We start from the raw sequence: 19,084 nt of genomic DNA, 5'->3' as shown, positions 1-19,084 counted from the left end.
TTATCACGATAAAGTTTAAGTTATGATTCTGAAATACATGATCTATTCTATGACTAAAGTATTTTCTCATGTTTTTCTTAGGATGATGAGGTAAGGGAAAGTCGATTCAGCTTCACAGCCTATGGAATGGGACCCTGTCTGCAAGCAAAAGATGGTGTGACCCCAAAGGGCCCAAATCATCCTGTCCAGGTAATGCCGAAAAGCCCTGATGAAATGAGGAAGGTTTTTATCGACAGAGCCAAGAAGATTGACACCATCTCTCGAGCCTGTTTCCCATTAGCCTTTTTGATTTTTAATATTTTCTACTGGGTTATCTATAAAATTCTTAGACATGAGGATATTCATCAGCAACAAGATTAAGCCTCTAGGGGCATGCAAGTGCAAATGATCAATTCAAAAGAAAGTTTCTTTGCCATAGGTGTGTGTGTGTGTGTGTGAGTGTGTGTGTGTGTGTGTGTGGCATACAAATGATGACCATCATATTAAAATGGTGTATCGGAAGGTACTATGATTTGCTATGCAGAGTCACAAGGTAGATTAAGAATCTTTTACTGAATACAAAAATATGTATTATGAGGATTCTATTTCCTATTAATTTAAGATTATCTGTCCTTTCATAGTATATCATGTAAGTGGAAATATTATTGCCAACGTGTTTGTGTTGTTATATAATATCACATAATAGTACATGTGAAGACTACTTTGAAAATCTTTGGTTTTCAGTTCAATAACATTAAATCTTACAAAAGTAAAATTTGCACAATTAACTTTATAAATGGAGAAAAGTGGAAATGTTGAAGATTTTAAAAATCAGTAGCTTGAGGTTTTAAAATATTTTCTTATGCTGTAGCTACAAAATAGAAAAATAATAAATTAATTCAGTAGAAAACTCAGTAATAAAGGATTGTACATACAAATACTATGAATAAACTTATGTAATTCCAAAAAATTCAAATTATAGAATTAAAACTTATGTACTACCAAAAAAATTAAAATTAAAATTAAAAAATTTTAGTATTTACAAACTAAATTTAATTGTTTAGAATACAAAATTTCCCTCTTCGGAAATTTAAAACAAATGGTTTAAGAGATCCTATTATACACAAAATCTACTTTGTTAACTTTATATCTCTACGAACGAAGATGGAAGTACTGAAAACAACAGCATTGTTTTTAAATAAGTGTTAAAGCTGCATATTTTGAATTATTGCCAAACACTGCAAAATGCAAGCCAGCACCCTTGTTTTGTTAGATTTTTAATAGCTGCTTAATTGTCTGTACGTAATTATGTTTAATGTTTTGATATAACTGAACAAAGTTCAGTACGATTTTTATATTTTAGCTTAGAATGAGACTTTAAAATTCAATGGGATTATAGTATATACATTTTGATAAAAATGAATTTAATTAAAACAAAACTGGATTTATGAAAGATTTTTTTAATAAAAGTTTTCCCATCAAAGTTATATGGGTTCAAACTCTTAGCTCCCAATGTAACAAGGGAATATTTTAATTCTAACCTATATAAATAAGTCGTTTCTATAAAGTAAGGATGGATTGTTTTTATATTTCTGAATTAGTGATTTCAATATCTGTGCCATTCACTGGTTGTGAATAATTTTAAATAAAATTTTTACTTAAAATTTATCAGCAACCCCAATGGAATTATTTTAACTGCAATGGCTCATTCCATGCAGTGTGATTAAATACAAATATATGATAGAGTTCTTGGTGAAATTAAACCAGACTCCGATTCTTTTTCAGTTTTGCAAATTTTGCATTATTTTTGTCATTATTGTTGTATTTTTAAAAAGCTCTAGAATGCGTTTTAGTAAGTTTAATTATTGGTCAGATTTGCTAAATGGAAACTCAATGTGCCAAATGATTGACAGAGAAAGGTTTAAACATTAAGAAAACAACTCAGATTTAAGAGGAAAAAATAAGCCAGTCTTTGAATCATATGGTATTATTTTCTGAACTTTAATCATTCTCGAACTAAAAGCAAGAACTGCCATTTAAAGTTAAAAGTTTCTCAATGTTACTGAATTTTGGTCCATCCAATTATAGTTTTTAAAAATAACTTTTGAAAAAAGAATTAGTCAGCATTTTTTGCTAGTGAAGGAGCAAACTGTTCTCCTTTATAAAAAATTAAAATACTACTAGGGAAAAAAATCATGTTCAGTATTAAATGAAAATGTCACAAATGGAAGAAATTGTTACTCTTTACTTATTTTGAGGACTGTGAGCCCAAAAGTTGGACAAAGTCTACGTCACTTGGTGTGTATGAATCAAAACCATGAAAATGTATTCTTGTACTAAAGATAAATTAGAGCAAGATGTGTGTTTGTGTTCCCTGAGGATAAGCTGGGTGGTTTGAAGTTATGATAAACTATATTGTCTCAATATGTCTCTGAAATACTTGAATACATTTTTCTGTACTTTACACATCTTATTTCAAAAGTTCTCCATCATTGTTTCAATTAAGTGAATTCTTGCCAGGAGCAAACAGAAATGTAATGGACTTATTCCCCCAAAAGAAATTCACAGATATTTCTCATTTTCATATTTGAGAATGTTAAAAAATGTCTCTTTTATACCTGAGACTTGGAATGTAAAAATACTAGCCACAAGACAATTTGTCAGCAGGAACATTGGTATGGTAAAAATCCCTACCTTAAAAGTATTATACTTTGCTGAGGTATATATGTTTATTATTGTATTACTATACTAAGGAAATACTCTGATGGTTGTGATTCATATGGCAACAATGATAGTATTTGTATGGCTGAAACCAAAATGTTTAAAGGAATGCATCCCCTTGAATGAACACTTGAACAATGAAGATTGTTTAAAACTGGAAAATTACATTGCAATTACCATCTCAAGGTAGTAGTTGTTTGAATAAGCCCTAGGTCAAACCCTAATATTGCACATTAAACCAACGAAAAACTATTCATTGTGAGAAAATTCAAATGTGTACATATCACTAATTACCCACATGCAAGTTGGAATTCTAATACAGACATTCATACAAAACATACATAAATGCTTTGAAATGACCACATTGGAAAGTTTGTAACTTTTGTATGCAGTTTATTGCAATTTTTCTTAGTGTTATGTATCGCAATCATTGAAATTTATGGTTCCATAGCATATGAATTTTTAGGAAACCCTATACCTTAGCATGTATATGACATACTTCTTTCTTCCCCAAACATTAGAATTGAAGCTTAACTATTGTGGGGATCTAGAACTTTTTTTTACTACTTAAAATAGATTCCAGAAGAAGGTAGAAGCAAGAAAGCCAAGGATCTTGATCTCTAACCTTTCCACATTTTTCTTCATGTCAGTTACTCACCTGCAGAACCAACCAACTCCCAGTTGCTGTGTTTAAAAGATTGTATGACTACTTATCTTATTCTATAATTAACTCTTATTCTATGCATATATTCTAATAACATTTACCTTAATTTCGAACTATAAATGCTTTAAAATATCTATTTATCCCTAAAATATTAATACAATGGGCTTATGAATTCCCAGGATCTTACAGAAGACCATGGAAATTTTAGAAAGAAAATGTGAAAAAGTAAGCCAACATATTTAACAGAAGAAAGTTGTTAACTACGTTAGCATTCTGTATGACTGACATTGCTGTGATTTTAAGAGAAAGACAGGTATATATTTCACACTATACATCCCATTTAAATATATATATTTATTCATCTATTCATCTATTCTTAGCATGATATAACTCAACCTGCTAGTCACTTCAGAGGATTGAATATTACATTGGCAGTTAAATTTTCTTTTCATGTATAAAGTTCACATTCCATGACATGGACTCCAGGGAATATGGAAGTTGCCAATATTAAAAGTAGAAAATATTATCATATTAAAAGTAGGAAATTGACAATGCTGATATTCATAGATGTCTCTAACAACAACTATAAAGATGCTTAGAGCACTCTAAAACTGAAACTCTTAGATTGAAAATGTGCCACAGTCCTTAAACCAATCAATCCTTAACAATCTTTGAGGTCATGTATCTTACTCCAAGACAGATTTCACATACTTTGTAATAAAGGTAATAGCAAAACCTCTCAAAATTTATCAGCACAAATGATCTGTGTTTCTCACCTAGTTGATGCTGAACTAGTAAAAAAAAGCAAGCCATTCCATGTATACAGCACATTTAGTCTATCAGTATTCACTGATACTGAGAAAGCAAAGGCTATAAAATAATTAGATGGGTTAAAACAAATTAAAAGAATAAATATGGTTTCTACCACAAAGATTTGCATTTTTATGATCTAGCCAAAGCAAATATAATCAATAGAAAATAGCCTATAAACTAATAGTAATCTTAGTTCACTTAGATTGGTCGAAAATTATCTAGTGACTCAGAGAATATTTTTTTGTATCTCATAATTGCAAGCTTGTCTTTCAAATGCACTCACTATTAAGCACAGTGATTTTTTTGAAGATTTTTGAAAGAGAGAGAGAGTATGAGCAGGGTAAGAGGCAGAGGGAGAAGCAGACTTCCCACTGAACAGGGAGCCTGAACTCTGGGATCATGACCTGAACTGAAGACAGGTGCTTAACCAAATGAGCTATCCAGGCATCCCATTAAGCACAATTATGATAACTACTGTTTTTGGTTAATTTAGGTATTCAGTTTGGGAACTAGATAATTTTATTGCCAATGCTTGACTTCTAAACAGTTACTTGCTATTGTAGAGTATTGACACAGTACACTCAGTTCTGACAGATTATAAACTTACTGGCTTCATGGGCATTACAGAGAAGAATTTAGTTGCAAAGACTGCACATTTTTTTAAGTGACAAATTTTAATGTCTCTTTAAACTGTACCCCAATTACCTTATCTGCTCAAGCAAAATTAAAGGACTCTCTAGTATAGTTTTTCAAATAATTTTGTCAAGACCACTTTATTTAACTGGACTTACCTGAATAATGGGCAATGCAAAGGTCTGACTTGAAGATTAGAATTCTATAAAAGACTAAAATTTTGAATATAATGATAACCAAGTCTTGCTCTCCACAATGCCTTCATAAGTCCTGACTGCATTCTCTGTTTTGGGTCACAATGCCATTCTGAGCAGTGTAGGAATAATCATATCCATCTCTATAATCATCAAATAATCTTTAAGCACACAGTCAACTCTAGTTTCCATGACATACTTAGGCCTCAAAGTGTATCAATTCATTCACTTTGAGATTTTAAAGAGATGCTGAAAGAAGAATTACTGCTTGGCTAACAAGACAATCTGGTGATTTTTAACACAATATTTTAAAAAGTACAACATACATGGACACACAGGATCCCTATTGATTGAATGAAATATCCATTATACCAGTTGCACTTTTAATCCTTTCTAAGAGATGTCTTCCTCAGCAGATACATTGGCTTTCATTTTCTTGTTCAGGTATACCAGGGAGTGGTAAAATATAGCAGTCCCATTTTCTCATTGCTATATAAACTCTTCATTAATAAACAGTGTACACTATGAGTTGTATTGATATAATTAACTTTAAAATTAAACTCTTATCCCAGCCCCTATTCCTCTTTAGAAATATACTGATATTAGAAGTGAACTTCCAAAGGGAGAGGGCTGCTATTCTACTTACTTAAAAAAAAGCAAAGTGATGCTTATTTTTTCCATTATAAAGATGCTTAGGCCTGTGCATAAAATATAACTCCCTAGAACTTGAAAATAACAAGGGCCGGGAAAATATTCTGAAGAAGCATCTCTCAGAAATTAGACCAGATGAAAGAGAAATCTTGAGCTAGTAGCAAAGATCCTCTTACTCATTCTTTTTCTTTGACACTTTCCATGTTAACGCTGCCTTCATTTCTTTCATTTTCCATCTCTTATGCACAAATGCATTCATATATAAGCATATATATACACACACTCTTATAGATTGTCAGTGGAATAAATTCCTTTGAATTAGAAATGCAAAGGAAGTCAACATTTTTGGACAAAGGTTAATAATTTTGTGATATGTTTTCAATATAAATGATTCTTGGTGGGAATTATGAGCAGTGCAGTCATTTGATTTGTCCATCTCTTAAAGATGGAAGCATAATACTTTGCCTCAGCAGAACATGAATAAAGCTATATGGGTTAAAATTTTCTCCAATTATTAACAAGAGAAGTCTAAAACACTACTTGGACTATCTTTGAAGAATGACCAAGTATTTGTCAAACCGTTTTTCCAAAAGACAACTAGTAATAATCAGTAATGCTGGATGATTTCATAATGTCTTAAACATTTTTCTCAGTATTTTTCATGGTTCAGTCATAAGCAAAATAAAAGGAGAATTTTAGATGTGATAGTGTACTGTTTTAAAAAACTAATGATTCTGATTAGACTCTGATTCTGTACATCAAAATTCCCTTATGCATTTTTAAAAATATATACAGGCTGAGGCTCAACACAGAAGATTATAATTCAATCACTGACTAAACAAATATTTGTCAAGCACTTCTATGTACCTGCCATTGTTCTAAGTGCTGAATTCAGTGTGTTTGGAGTAAGACATGAAAATCTGAATTATTGGTAAAGTTCCACAAATGAGAACAATTGATGTGAACATACATAAACCTATTGTTCTAAGACTAGATTTAAATCTAAATTTCTTTAATTTTTCTTTCTTCAAATTCATTTTCACTCTCAATTACATCCTTAAAGTTAAAAAATAAACCTGTAAAGTGTTTCAGATCAACTTCCCTCCCAATGTCTGAATCTTCCCACCATTACATTCCTGATACAAATTTATTCACATTCTTCCAAAATTCTTCAGTAACACGTAGCTCATTACTCTGAAAGCAGCCTGTCCCATTGTGACATAGATCTAAATGATAAAAGAAAGCTTATATTTGTTAAGAAATGACTTTACTTTGTAAATTGCAAATAAGTCTACTCCATTCCCTAGAGACAGGGATTCGTTTATTTTTTCATATCTTTTGTCTACATTTAGGCTCAGTCAGTACCATTTTCTCAACCCCTTATAACTGGCTTTATTCTTTTTTAAGCCATTTATAAACACTATTTATTAAACAATGATGAGACATTTTCAGGTTTATAACATAATGAAATATAAAGTTAAAGTTAATGTCTATATAGATAAGTAGAAATTGACCCAAATTTCTATGGAAATTATTTGCAGCAACTGTAAACATCTCACTGAACACAGCAATCCTATTAAGTCCCTAAAAATATATTTCATCATACAAAGATATTACATAAAACTCTCCAAAATGACCTGAATTTAAAAAAACTATCAGCCAAATGTAAATCATATTTTTAGTGTAAAGCTATAATAAAAATATAATGGATTAAGTTGTTTCATTTCAATAGTTGATTTTTCTCTTGAGGCAGCTTTTGTGATGGTGCCTTCAGGCAGCCCCACTAGCACACACATTATCCAGCCTGGCTTGTTAATGTGAACAAAGAGAAAGGAGTTGTGGGTTAAAGGCCAGAAAACGATTCAGATATAAGACTGCGTTTAAACATGCTTAAATAATTTTGCACTCCTTCACTTTCATCTCTATGAATTATGCAATAGTCATTCCTTAATTCCTTAAATTTATATTTTAGAGTATGACAGATGATAATACTGGGGGGAATAGAGTGAAGTAGCCCACCATTTTATGAATATTATAGAATATGCTGTGGAAAACAAAAGAAAAAGAAAATGTGCCATATATTTTCAATGTGCCATCTTAATATCACATACAGTGACTTTATTATTAGTGAGCCAACATGTTTAAAAGACTACCAAAAAAAAACAGTATTGCTATTTTATGGTGTTAACTATTTTTCTGTAGATTCAAAACATGTCTTCCTAGGTCTGATGTCTGTCTGTCTTCCTGTCCAGATGATGTCATATTTTTTTCAGAAAATTATGCTGAAAATATATTTAAAAATGTATGCATGATTTTATCAACTTGTTTCTCATGATACTGTCTTTAGTTCAATTTTGCAACTAAAATTCTTTAGTCAGAGTCATTAACTCATGTACGGTGTGTGGTATTTATCATGTAACTGTAGATAATTTGATCAAAAACAATAAAAGTTAACACTTTTCAAGAATGTGGATACCTCTTTTGTTCCATTTTTATGAAGATCAAATTTTATCAAAGGGTCACGTTGTCTTCCTGATAAAAGTCATACTAGATTCCTGTTCTGAATGAAACTATCACATCTAGGTCACAAGCCCAGTGATATATCATTCAGTGAAGCTTTAATATATGCCTTCCATTACAGGAAAAATATGATAAAGGTAACGGTGAATGGAGCTTTTCTACTCAGAATAGAGAGATGTGTTACTATCTAGAAAAATGATTTGACATTACCATATTTATAACTTTTGTTTATTTGAAAGCCTTTTCCTCTAAATATGTTTATTGAATAAACCACTTATACCTCACTACTCCAAAAGGACCATTTCAGAATAGAACATTGGTGTTTTGTTTTTCTTTTTTTAATCCAGAAATTTTTTCCTCTACATAGAAGACTGAAATTTAGTGATAATATGATAGTAAAGAAATGAGGAAAATTAATGTATAAAAAAATCCAAGAAAATATTGCAGTATGGTTTATAACTAGTTTATAACTAGTCTCATTTTTGGAGCACCTATAATTTATATGTAACTGTATTTTATAGAATCTCATATATTTATTAGCTGCACAAGGTTGAGGAACATTGATAGATTGAAAAGTCCTTGCTCAATTGATATTATGATTTTCCTTGATGGGTTGACCTTCACTACACACTTGAGTTGTTCTTGAATAGTCATATAACGTTAGCAGATTTTTTACTGAAATGCTTCCATAGAATCAAGGCAATGACCTCTGTAAGTACAAGTGATAGATGCTCAACAAAATGAACATGAATAAGCATAGTGTGACTATAGTTTATCGGTAAACTGATTTTTTAAAAAACCAATGTGTACTACCACGTTTTAAAATATTTTCATTATTCTCATTATATCTACCATTTTCGATACCACTAAATTGGTTGTTTTTCTCCAGGTATTTCATCACAATTTATTCTTGCTGACTGTGGCTTTCTTCTTTGAGAAGCTTATTTTCTAAATATATTTTTTGTAATTTTGTACAGTTACATTTTTAATTACCCGTCCTCGGAAGTCTTAAACAGAAATGGAGCCATCATTACTGAACGATAGTATACTAAATAGCAGATACTTTGCTTTTCTGTTTCCTAATTTTTGAGTCCATGTGTTGTCTTATTAAGTTACCTTAGTAGATGTTCTTTACGCAACAGTGGACTGCTCTAAAAAATTCACTGGGGCACATGGTTGACTGGAAGCTGTTATCTCTGGCTGGTCCCTTTGTTCTCCTAATCATCATCAGCAGATCTTTTTGAGTCTTTACTGATTAGGCCATGAAAATCTCAAGGGGTGGCAAACAGGAAAGCTTCTTCCAAGTTCAGGAGCAAAGCAAGGAAGGAAATAACATCTGCAGGAACCATGTGTCATGGACAAGAGGCTTATTTCATATATAGTTTATACTATTTCTAGGTAATCAATAATCTCTAAATAAGACTCATTCTTGTATAAAATTATGGAGTTTAGATTCAAATGTTGCATATAGCAAATTAAAATATTTTTTCCAGTTCCAGCTATTTGTCTTTATGCCTTTTTGAATGAAAAAAAAATAATGAGAAAAGGATTGTATATTCTTTATAATCTAATTTGAATCTCTATAATCAGAACCCAACTGAATTGGTTATGTTCGAGATCATGTTTCCATATTGTCTGTGAAAGTTAACTAATGAAAAAAGATGTTACTTTATATCATAAAGAAATACATCTAGAGATGCTGTGTTCATATGACTTATTTACCTAATAGAAAATGTAATTTATTTTCTAAAACTTTAAAAAGTAATATTAATGTGATAGCATTTAACATTGTGAGCATATTTTCATGGACTGTTACATTGGTATTTTTATGTTAAACGTGCATACATTTTAGTATGTGTTATATTTTACATTCTTAAGCAACAAAGTCTGATGAGCTCATATGCCATTATTAGCATGTTTAAATCCCTAAATTATTAAAAAGTTAGATCTTATGACTCAGAAATATAATTACAAAATATAAAAAGTAATATACAATTATCTATTTTAATATAATTATTCTGTTATTTCCTAAGTGAGACGGCACAAATCCCTTTGGTACCTTCAGTAAGCATTTTAACTACTAACTCAGTACATACTGAAAGATTTTCACAAAATAAATCACAAGCAGTAATATGCTATACGCTACATACCCTTAGTTTCCAGCAAATCCCTCAAATTGCCTAAAGAACCATTATTCATACTCATAATTGGAGTTTTTTCAATTACCTATAAGTTAAAATTTTAGATCACATTCATAAGGTATCTAAGGCTATTATATTTTCACAGATTATACATTCTTTTCTAATAAATGTAAGCCACTCTGGGCCTAAACCACAAGATGGCTCCCTCTCATTGGTCAGAATATTTCAAATGTCATTTAAAATGATAAGGCTGATTTCACTAATGATTGAGGGCAATATTTAGGCATAAGAAGTATATTACAGTTTTAAGAAATTATACAAGTCAGTGTAATTCTTCTGTTTAACATCTTTAAATAGGGTTTTGAAGGATAACCTCCTCCTAACCATTATTATACCAGTGATAAAATGGAGCCTAAAAATATAAGGCAATTGTGCTTAATGTCACTGTTGAACTATGGAAGCCAACACCACTATTGAAGTCAGAGCTACTACTATTGAAGCTCTGGTATTGTAGAGCTAGTAACTATCGAAGCCAGAGCTACTACTACCATCCCAGGTGATCCTTGTTCTTGATCTTTAAGCTAAGGTAAGAGGGCCCTAGATTGCTGTGATCAGAAGCTACAAGCAAAACATTAGTGTCTTCCTAGATTGACAACTTTACTATAACATTTCAAGAAACCTATATGATGAAATAAATCTAAAATGAAAATGATTGTAAAATATGAAGCAGAAATAGAAAAGAAATTTTGATATTCTAGAAGAAAATCTGCTACAGGTACCATTTTGTTTTCCAATTCCATTCCAATTTCATGAAGGGTTTTTGTTGGAAATGTTTAGCCATCACTGGGAATCATGCAGTCCTTCTTTGAGCTAATATAAAAAGTATAAATATAGGGTCGCCACTACAGAGGATAGGTATTAATTTTGAAGTCAAGAAAACATCCAGGGATTCTCATCACTATTTACCTCCTAACACTAAGTTCATGTTCCTCCTCCCTGTGCTTCATTTTATGTCAACATACTCTTCCCCACCTAAATGGATGTCAAAGGCTGGGAAGGCAAGATGTAGAGACAACTTTTCATGAAAGGAAAGGAGAAGAGATAAGAAACGTTCTTACTTAGTGTCTCTTTCTTCTGAGCACATAAAAGTCCTCCATCTTAAAACAATGAAATAACTAAGCTTAATTTCTTGACTGAGTTAACTGGCCAATAATACTGTAGAAGACATGGCCCCAGCACGTCAAATATTTAAGGGAAAATAATCCATGGGAAATTAAAATATGTTGTCAGGATGACCAAGTTCAATTGTACCCTATAGTTTGCCTATTTCAACATATGGTTTAAAATCTCTACCTTCAAAGTAGCAATTCTGTTAATTGTGTTATTTAAACCATGACAGCAAAGTTTGTTGCCTCAGATGTTTCCTTTTACTATTCTTTCTGTCTTTCAGTATATGGCTATTTCATTTTAATTTCAATTTCTATTTATTTTTTAAAGAGTTCATCAAAATCTTTAATACGAAAAAAAAATTCAGTACACAAAATATCCAGGAATGGAAACACACAACATTGTAAACCTTGTTTAAATGTCCTCTTCAGGCAACGTACTAGTACACAATCACAATAACATGCTAAAAAAAATAGAATTAAAAAATAAGGAATGCTATCAGTGCTTTTTCTCTCCACACCACTCTCTTTCTTCCTGTCTCTCTCTCTCTCTTTTTCTCTCTCTCGCTCTATTTTCTATCATATTACTTTTTTTGTTATCTCCTTTCTTGTTTCTCTTCTCCAAGGCCAAAACACATACATGTTTCCAAATTAAATGTAGGGGTCTAATTAGTGCCTTATCTCGCTACAAAGCCACAGAATTTCCAATTAATTCAAATTTAATAAACTTGACAACTTCTATTCAGAGACAGAACAGCTTCAAATTAGCACCATGTTTTTCATCAAATTTAAGAAATTATGTATATTCCACGAAACAAAATTTGGGATTTTTAAAATGAAATAACACTAGCCAGCATTGGGATAATCTGAACACTGTGATATTATAATATTTATTTACAACCACAATATCATAATCACTCAGCTATAGCATGGTAAGAGAACTCAAATTGCTACTTTCAGATATTTCTTAACATTATCATTTTCTAGCTTTTTTAGTCAACTGAATAAATTCACCTCAATGATGTCATTTGCATAAATTCACAAATTCCCAATCACATAAAAATTGAATAATTTTGAAGCTAAAGGAATAAACAATATTCTTTTTTGTTTTGTTTTTTTATTTAAATTCCAGTTAGTTAACATACAGTGTTATATCAGTGTTAAGTGTACAATATAGTGATTCAACAATTCCAGATGACACCTGGTGCTCATCACAAGTAGCCTCCTTAATCCCCATCACCTATTTCACCCATCTACCCACCAACCTCCCCTCTGGAGACCATCAGTTTGCTCTCTATCGTTAAGAACCTGTTTCTTGGTTTGTCTCTCTCTCTCTCTCTCCCCCTCTTTTTTTCTTTTCTTTGCTACTTTGTCTTGTTTCTTAAATTCTATATGTGAGTGAAATCATATGGTATTTGTCTCTCTCTGACTGACTTATTTCACTTAGTATAATACTCTCTAGCTCCATCCATGTCATTGTGAATGGCAGGATTTCCTTCTTCTTTATGGCTGAGAAATATTCATATATACACACACCCCACATCTTCTTTATCATGTGGTGTATATATACAATGGACTATTACTCCATTTCTATTTAATAATAAAAAAGAATATTTTAATTAATTAGACATTAAAAACTTTTATGCTTGAATCTCTAATTTTGAAAACATTTGTATAAAATTATTTGATTCATCTCTGTCCTATGTCATTCAAAGGAAAATAAAATATATTCTGAACCAACATTTTTTGTGCATGGCAAAATTATAATCTAGGAAGAAAAATCATCAATAATCCATCCCTCCTATCATAATAATTGAAAAACACAGGAATTGGCATCAGCCCTGAAAATTATGCTGAATCTGCTAAAATTGTAATACAGAGAAACATGTATTAGAGAAAGTTAACATGAAATTTTTTGAATTAAACTGTTTAAAGTTCTTTGGATACCTCTGTGCTCTTCATTATTCACCCTTATCTCTTTAAGTTCTTTAAGTGTGTATTTATTCTTCAATAAATTTATGATATTTTTGTTGCTTGTTTAATGTAGAGTATAAATGTTGAAACTATGAGTTTACATTCAGTTTCTGGATATTTATTAATAATAAAATTTCCTTAAGATGTTTGTGTAGTTTATAAACTCTTCTTAAGTGGACATTTTTAAAAACTGAGAAGCAAGTACATAAATCAAGGGATAATCATGGTTGAAATAAATCCCAAGGATTTTTCAATGAATAAAATAATTCTTATATGACTCTGGAAATTTAGAAACTATTACAATAACATCCAGTAGAGTTTAATTGGAATGTTCCAAGATAAATATGTTATCTTCTTGTACCACTTTTAAATTCATACCTGCCCTATGTCATCGTCATATTTTAGAATTTAAGGGATATTAATTTAGTTCAGAGTCTCTACTCAATGTGTATCATTAGTGTGTCTCATCACTAAATGAGGCAAATTGTCCATGTAAAATCAACCTAAACCTTGGAGATGACCTAAGAGTAGTTCAATGACCTCTGTGGCAGATTAATTTTCTCTGGTCATCTGTGGGGAAAAATTCAAGAGTGAAAAAAGAGGGCTCAAGGCCAAAACTAAGTGCATTCTCCTTTGTTATAAATGCTGAAAGTCATAGCCTTCTACCTAGTACTAGACCTGTTCAGTCACTAGACCTTTTCTTAAAGCATATAAATATCACTCCAGGCATGAAATCATGAATAAGCTGTTCTTCATATGCACCAAGATTCATATTTTATACAATCTCCCTATTGATAGAGTTAAAAGTTTAGTAATAAGTATCAGGATCAATAAAAGACCCACGTGTTCTCCCTAATTCATCCCTAATACCACATGACTATCATTCATCATGTTAATATTAGAACTAGATGCATTTTTGAGGGTAGAAGATATATGTTAGTTTTATAAGTTTGACATCAAACACTTACCTGGCAAGTGATCAATTAATGCATTGTTGTTTTATAAATTATTGAATTATAGAAAATTACCAAATATTGGTTATTGTAGAAATTGAGTCATATAATGGATTGTTAGTGTGCCCATAGCTTAGCTTCCTTAAAAATTTGCTTTATCAGACTTTATTAGATGGAGTTAAATTACCTTTTCAAAATAGACAAAACAATGCATTTAGTACACCAGAGACCTCTAATATTCAGAATGTATGTCTGTTCATGCAATGAAGTTGAGAATTTGAGAGTAGAATAAAATTTGGATCACAAGGTAATTAGTACTTTTTTTAGTGAACAATTAATGTGGTTAAGAAGATCATTTAAAAATATCAAATGGTATTTTATTTGTCCCAGAAAATGATATTATTATAAGCCAAACTTTGTATCTATCCTGTTCCTAGAATTATCAGCATTCAAATTTACAATTATCCAGATTATTTAGTATGATTTCATTTAAATATTGTGAACTATGGGACACCTGGGGGTTCAGTGTTTTAGCAACTGCCTTCAGCTGAGGAAGTGATCCCAGGGTCCTGGTATTGAGTCCCACACTGGGTTCCCCACAGGCAGCCTTGTCTCTCTGCCTGTGTTTCTGCCTCTCTGTGTCTCTTCTGAATAAATAAAATCTTTTTAAAAAATTACTATGACCATTACATTTGCTGAGGGTTTTTGTTTGTTTGTTTGTTTGTTTTTGATTTTGTTTTCTCCAAATTCTCTCCAACCATATCATTCAGGATTTTTTGAGTTGGTAAAACCATCTCTAATCAGTATTATCCTCTATTTTTTGCTTTCCCACTGGAAAAAAAAAAAAAAAAAACAGAAGAATTTTCTCCCAGATAATTCTGCTTAGTTCTTTGTGGGGCTATAATGTATTTATAGTGAGGATGGTAGATGCCAGCAGCACTCTGTGAAATGGGCTCAGCACACACACAAACTACAGGGATGTGTGAAAAGTCAAAATAAGTGAGAGCTTTACTAACATTTGCAAAATGTTTCCTTGGTAACAGATTCATACCTCAGGGAATAAATTTGAAAGCCACCTGCAGCATCTTGAACATTTTGATCCTTTTGCACTAGGGAATTTCAATGAAGTATGTTCAACTGTGAATTTTAACAAGCTGCTCCGATGGTGCTATTTGGTAAATATAAAAAACATCTGTGGTAGATTTGGAGATCTTTATGAATTACATCAAAATTCAATATGTTGAAACAAAAATCAGGAGATAGGTCATATTCAATATATGTGTGTAAGTAATTTAGTGTGAATATAATACTTTGTGCTTGGTATCTACCACTATTAATAAATTGAGGAAACCAGAGTAAGGTCAACTGGATGCTGTGAATGGATTTTAAGTATCTACCATTTTCAACTATATCACACAATTCCACATAATAAAATAACCTAAAGAAAATGCAAAAAAAAAAAAAAAGTCCCTAAACCAATGCAGATTTACCATGTAACAGAGGCAAGTATAATATGGAAAGCTTTCCCACTGATGTTATATAACAAACAACATAAGTCACCTTTCAGAAGAATTACCATAGTACCTGGAGGCTAGTTATGTTAAGTGAGGTCACCCCTGTGACTCAGACCTTATATATATATAAGCGATATGTTAATATACACATCCCTCTGAGAATCACCGTGATTCACTATGATGTTACTGTATGTGATAATATGTGCTTTACTCATGATTGATGATTCTGGGAAGATTTCAAGGAAGAACAATGATTGTTTTCTGATATAAGTGGTGACCAACATAACCAATAGCATTATCACTTCATCATCCATAATATTTATAGTCCCTTCGCCATAGATCCTTGTAATGATATGTATTAAACATTGAATAGAAACTCTGTCCTTAAGAAAAATACAATTAATTAGGAGATGCAAGAGGAGTCCTAGATTAGAAGAATCATATCCATATAAATGTAACTCCACAGAACACAAAGGGAATTCTACAAGTATTTAAAAGGCAGCATATAAAAGTGATGAAGAACATGAACATTGAAACCAGGCTACCTGACTTAAAAACTTCATTGCACCATCTACTAGTAGTAGATGCTACTAACAGCACCATCTACTTAGGCAAATTGTTTTTTGTCTTTTTTTTTTTGCCTTCATTCCATCTTCTGTAAAATTCTAGAATTGTGAAAATTTAATGAATTGATATTTAAATTCATAAATTATATATATATATATATATATATATATATATAATGCCTGCAGAAAGATATAGGAACAGCATTTTTATTAGACTTCTTCAGGCTGCAAGGAACAAAGGAACACTTGTATTAATTTAGGTAATACAGGTTTATTATAAAGAGATAGAGAAAATTATGAAAATAATCTTGGGCACTGGAATATAAACTCCACACGATGAGAGCTCTCCTGTTCATTAATGAATCCCCCACTTAGAATATTCACTTGGTACATAGACACTTGATAAGTATTTGTGGAATGAATAACATCACAAAGCCAATATTTATAGACATTGGAAAGTTATTCACAGTATATGCCAAAACACTAGCAATAACTAACTATTTGGTCATATGCTCGCAGCAGGCATATACTTCTTCCTATGCACCACGGCTCATGGTTTCATGGCTGCCGGCCTCAAACATGTTGTGTCTTTACTTCCAACTGCTCCTATGAATAACACCTGAGTCTTCCCTAGCTTTTTCTAAGTATAATGACTTCTCTGGACTTGTCATTTCCTACTGTCTTTCAGCTCCGACTCCCATTACCAACTGCTAATCTCCCCATGAGTCCTCTAGTCAACCCTCCAAAGCAAGAATTTAATAGGTTCAGCCACTATAGTCTGCTTCTATTGGAGAGACTTTTACATTTAGGTTACCTCTTACTCTGTTAGCCACTTTATAAGTGGTCCTGATTTGGTTTAGGCAACCAATACTGGTTTCATGAGCTGTGATAAGATAAGAGAATCATCTAGTACAGAGCTAGTATCGGTATGGCATGCAATCTGTGTGAGAAACTATCAAGAAGACTGGTAGAAGAGCACTCATTTAGAGGTTTCCAAGAAAGGGACTATGTAAACAGTAAAAACGTTTACTTGTCCTATCCAAGCAAATTCATAAAATGTTATGTTTTCATTTGGGAAAGAAGGAAAACCCACAGGTATATTAAATAATAATGTTATCGGTGAGATGCGACCACTTATATGCAAAGGAATAGTTTATGAATAGCTCATCCAGCAGGAGTAATTGTAGGAGGGATGCAGAAGGACTTATCCCTTTATTCACCAGTCATGCCACCAAAACACAATGGGACTGGGTAAAAAAATATGGAAAGAGCTTTAGATGTCAAGGGCTGCCTGTCCTTTTGCCAATCCATTCTTGTACATATGAAGATCCTTGAAACAAAGCCAGTTGCAGTATGAGGGGTTGTATTTCTGTAGACATTGAACACAAACTAGGTCCCACTAGGGCATATATTCATCTATTACAACTCCTCCCATGGCTATTTAAATATAGCACATCTATTTTATTTTGCACATGCCCATAAATTACTTTACAAAACATCATATCTTTAATTTATTAAAACAGGTCATTATAACTCAAAACTACCACCACTATCATTGCTGGGATATATCTGAAGTTCAAGTTTTTTCTCCAACTACTTCAATTATAGCTTATTAAAGTGTTTTCAGTTGATAACTCTTTAGCACAATGATTGGCACAAGAAAACACATTTTTTGGTTTTGTTTTGGTTTGTTTTTATTGTGCCCTGGACCTTTCTTATTTGAGCAGAGAGGTTCTAACATGAGAAAAGATGTCTATGTTCCAAAAGCTAAGATGGCATTTTAGAGGCATGGAGAAATTCCCCCAAAATCTTCCTCTTGCCTTCATACTCCTTCTTACTAAGCTGTTTCCTAGCCATGTATCTGTACTTTGCCAATGCTCTCTTCTCCAACTGCAGTTTTCTAAGCCTTTCATTTTTCTTCTTGTCTTAGAGATATATTTAACATTTAAAGTATATAATGTGGAGGTGCCTGGGTAGCTCAGTGGTTGAGCATCTGTCTTTGACTCAGGGCATGATCCTGGAGTCCCAGGATCGAGTCCCACACCGGGCTCCTTACACGGAGCCTGCTTCTCTCTCTGCACATGTCTCTGCCTCTCTGTGTGTGTGTCTCTCATGAACAGATAAATGAAATCTTAAAAAAAAAAAGTAAAGTATATAATGTGAATAAAGGCCCACAGCAGCAAAAAAAAAAAAAAAAAAAAAAGGGGTACAATGTGGTGTGTACAATGTGCTGATTTGATATAATCATTTCATTGTGAAATGATTCCCACAATCAAGTTAATTAACTCATGTATCATATCACATATTTTCCTCTAAGAAAAACACATTCTTTTTTTTTCATTTTTTCATATATTTTTTATTGGAGTTCAATTTGCCAACATATAGCAAAACACCAAGTGCATCCCGTCAGGTGGCCCCCTCAGTGTCCGTCACCCAGTCACCCCAACCTCCCACCCACCTCCCTTGCCACCACCCCTTGTTCATTTCCCAGAGTTAGGAGTCTCTCATGTTCTGTCTCCCTTTCTGATATTTCCCACCCATTTTCTCTCCTTTCCCCTTTATTTCCTTTCACTATTTTAAATTCCCCAAATGAAT

At 32.1% G+C, this 19,084-nt stretch overlaps 1 protein-coding gene across 7 annotated transcripts in view; it reads left to right on the top strand.

Annotated features, from left to right (window-relative positions):
- Window positions 1-19,084, top strand: part of GLRA3 (glycine receptor alpha 3) — a 207,616-nt gene that overhangs the window by 174,572 nt on the left and 13,960 nt on the right. For 4 of the 7 annotated variants that reach the window (XM_035720839.2, XM_035720844.2, XM_035720848.2 and 1 more), the window contains one exon: window positions 82-847. In XM_035720839.2, coding sequence (XP_035576732.1) covers window positions 82-360 — 279 coding nt within the window. In that variant the 3' untranslated portion in view covers window positions 361-847. Of the gene's footprint in view, window positions 1-81; window positions 854-19,084 lie in introns of those variants that run through there. The other 3 variants (XM_049101298.1, XM_049101299.1, XM_025462876.3) reach the window with 3 other exon arrangements.

The sequence above is a fragment of the Canis lupus genome, chromosome 25 (genome assembly GCF_003254725.2).
Source record: "Canis lupus dingo isolate Sandy chromosome 25, ASM325472v2, whole genome shotgun sequence".
Lineage (NCBI taxonomy): Eukaryota > Metazoa > Chordata > Mammalia > Carnivora > Canidae > Canis > Canis lupus.
The sequence above is the reverse complement of the archived record's forward strand: the minus strand, read 5'-3'. Positions and strand labels throughout refer to the sequence as shown.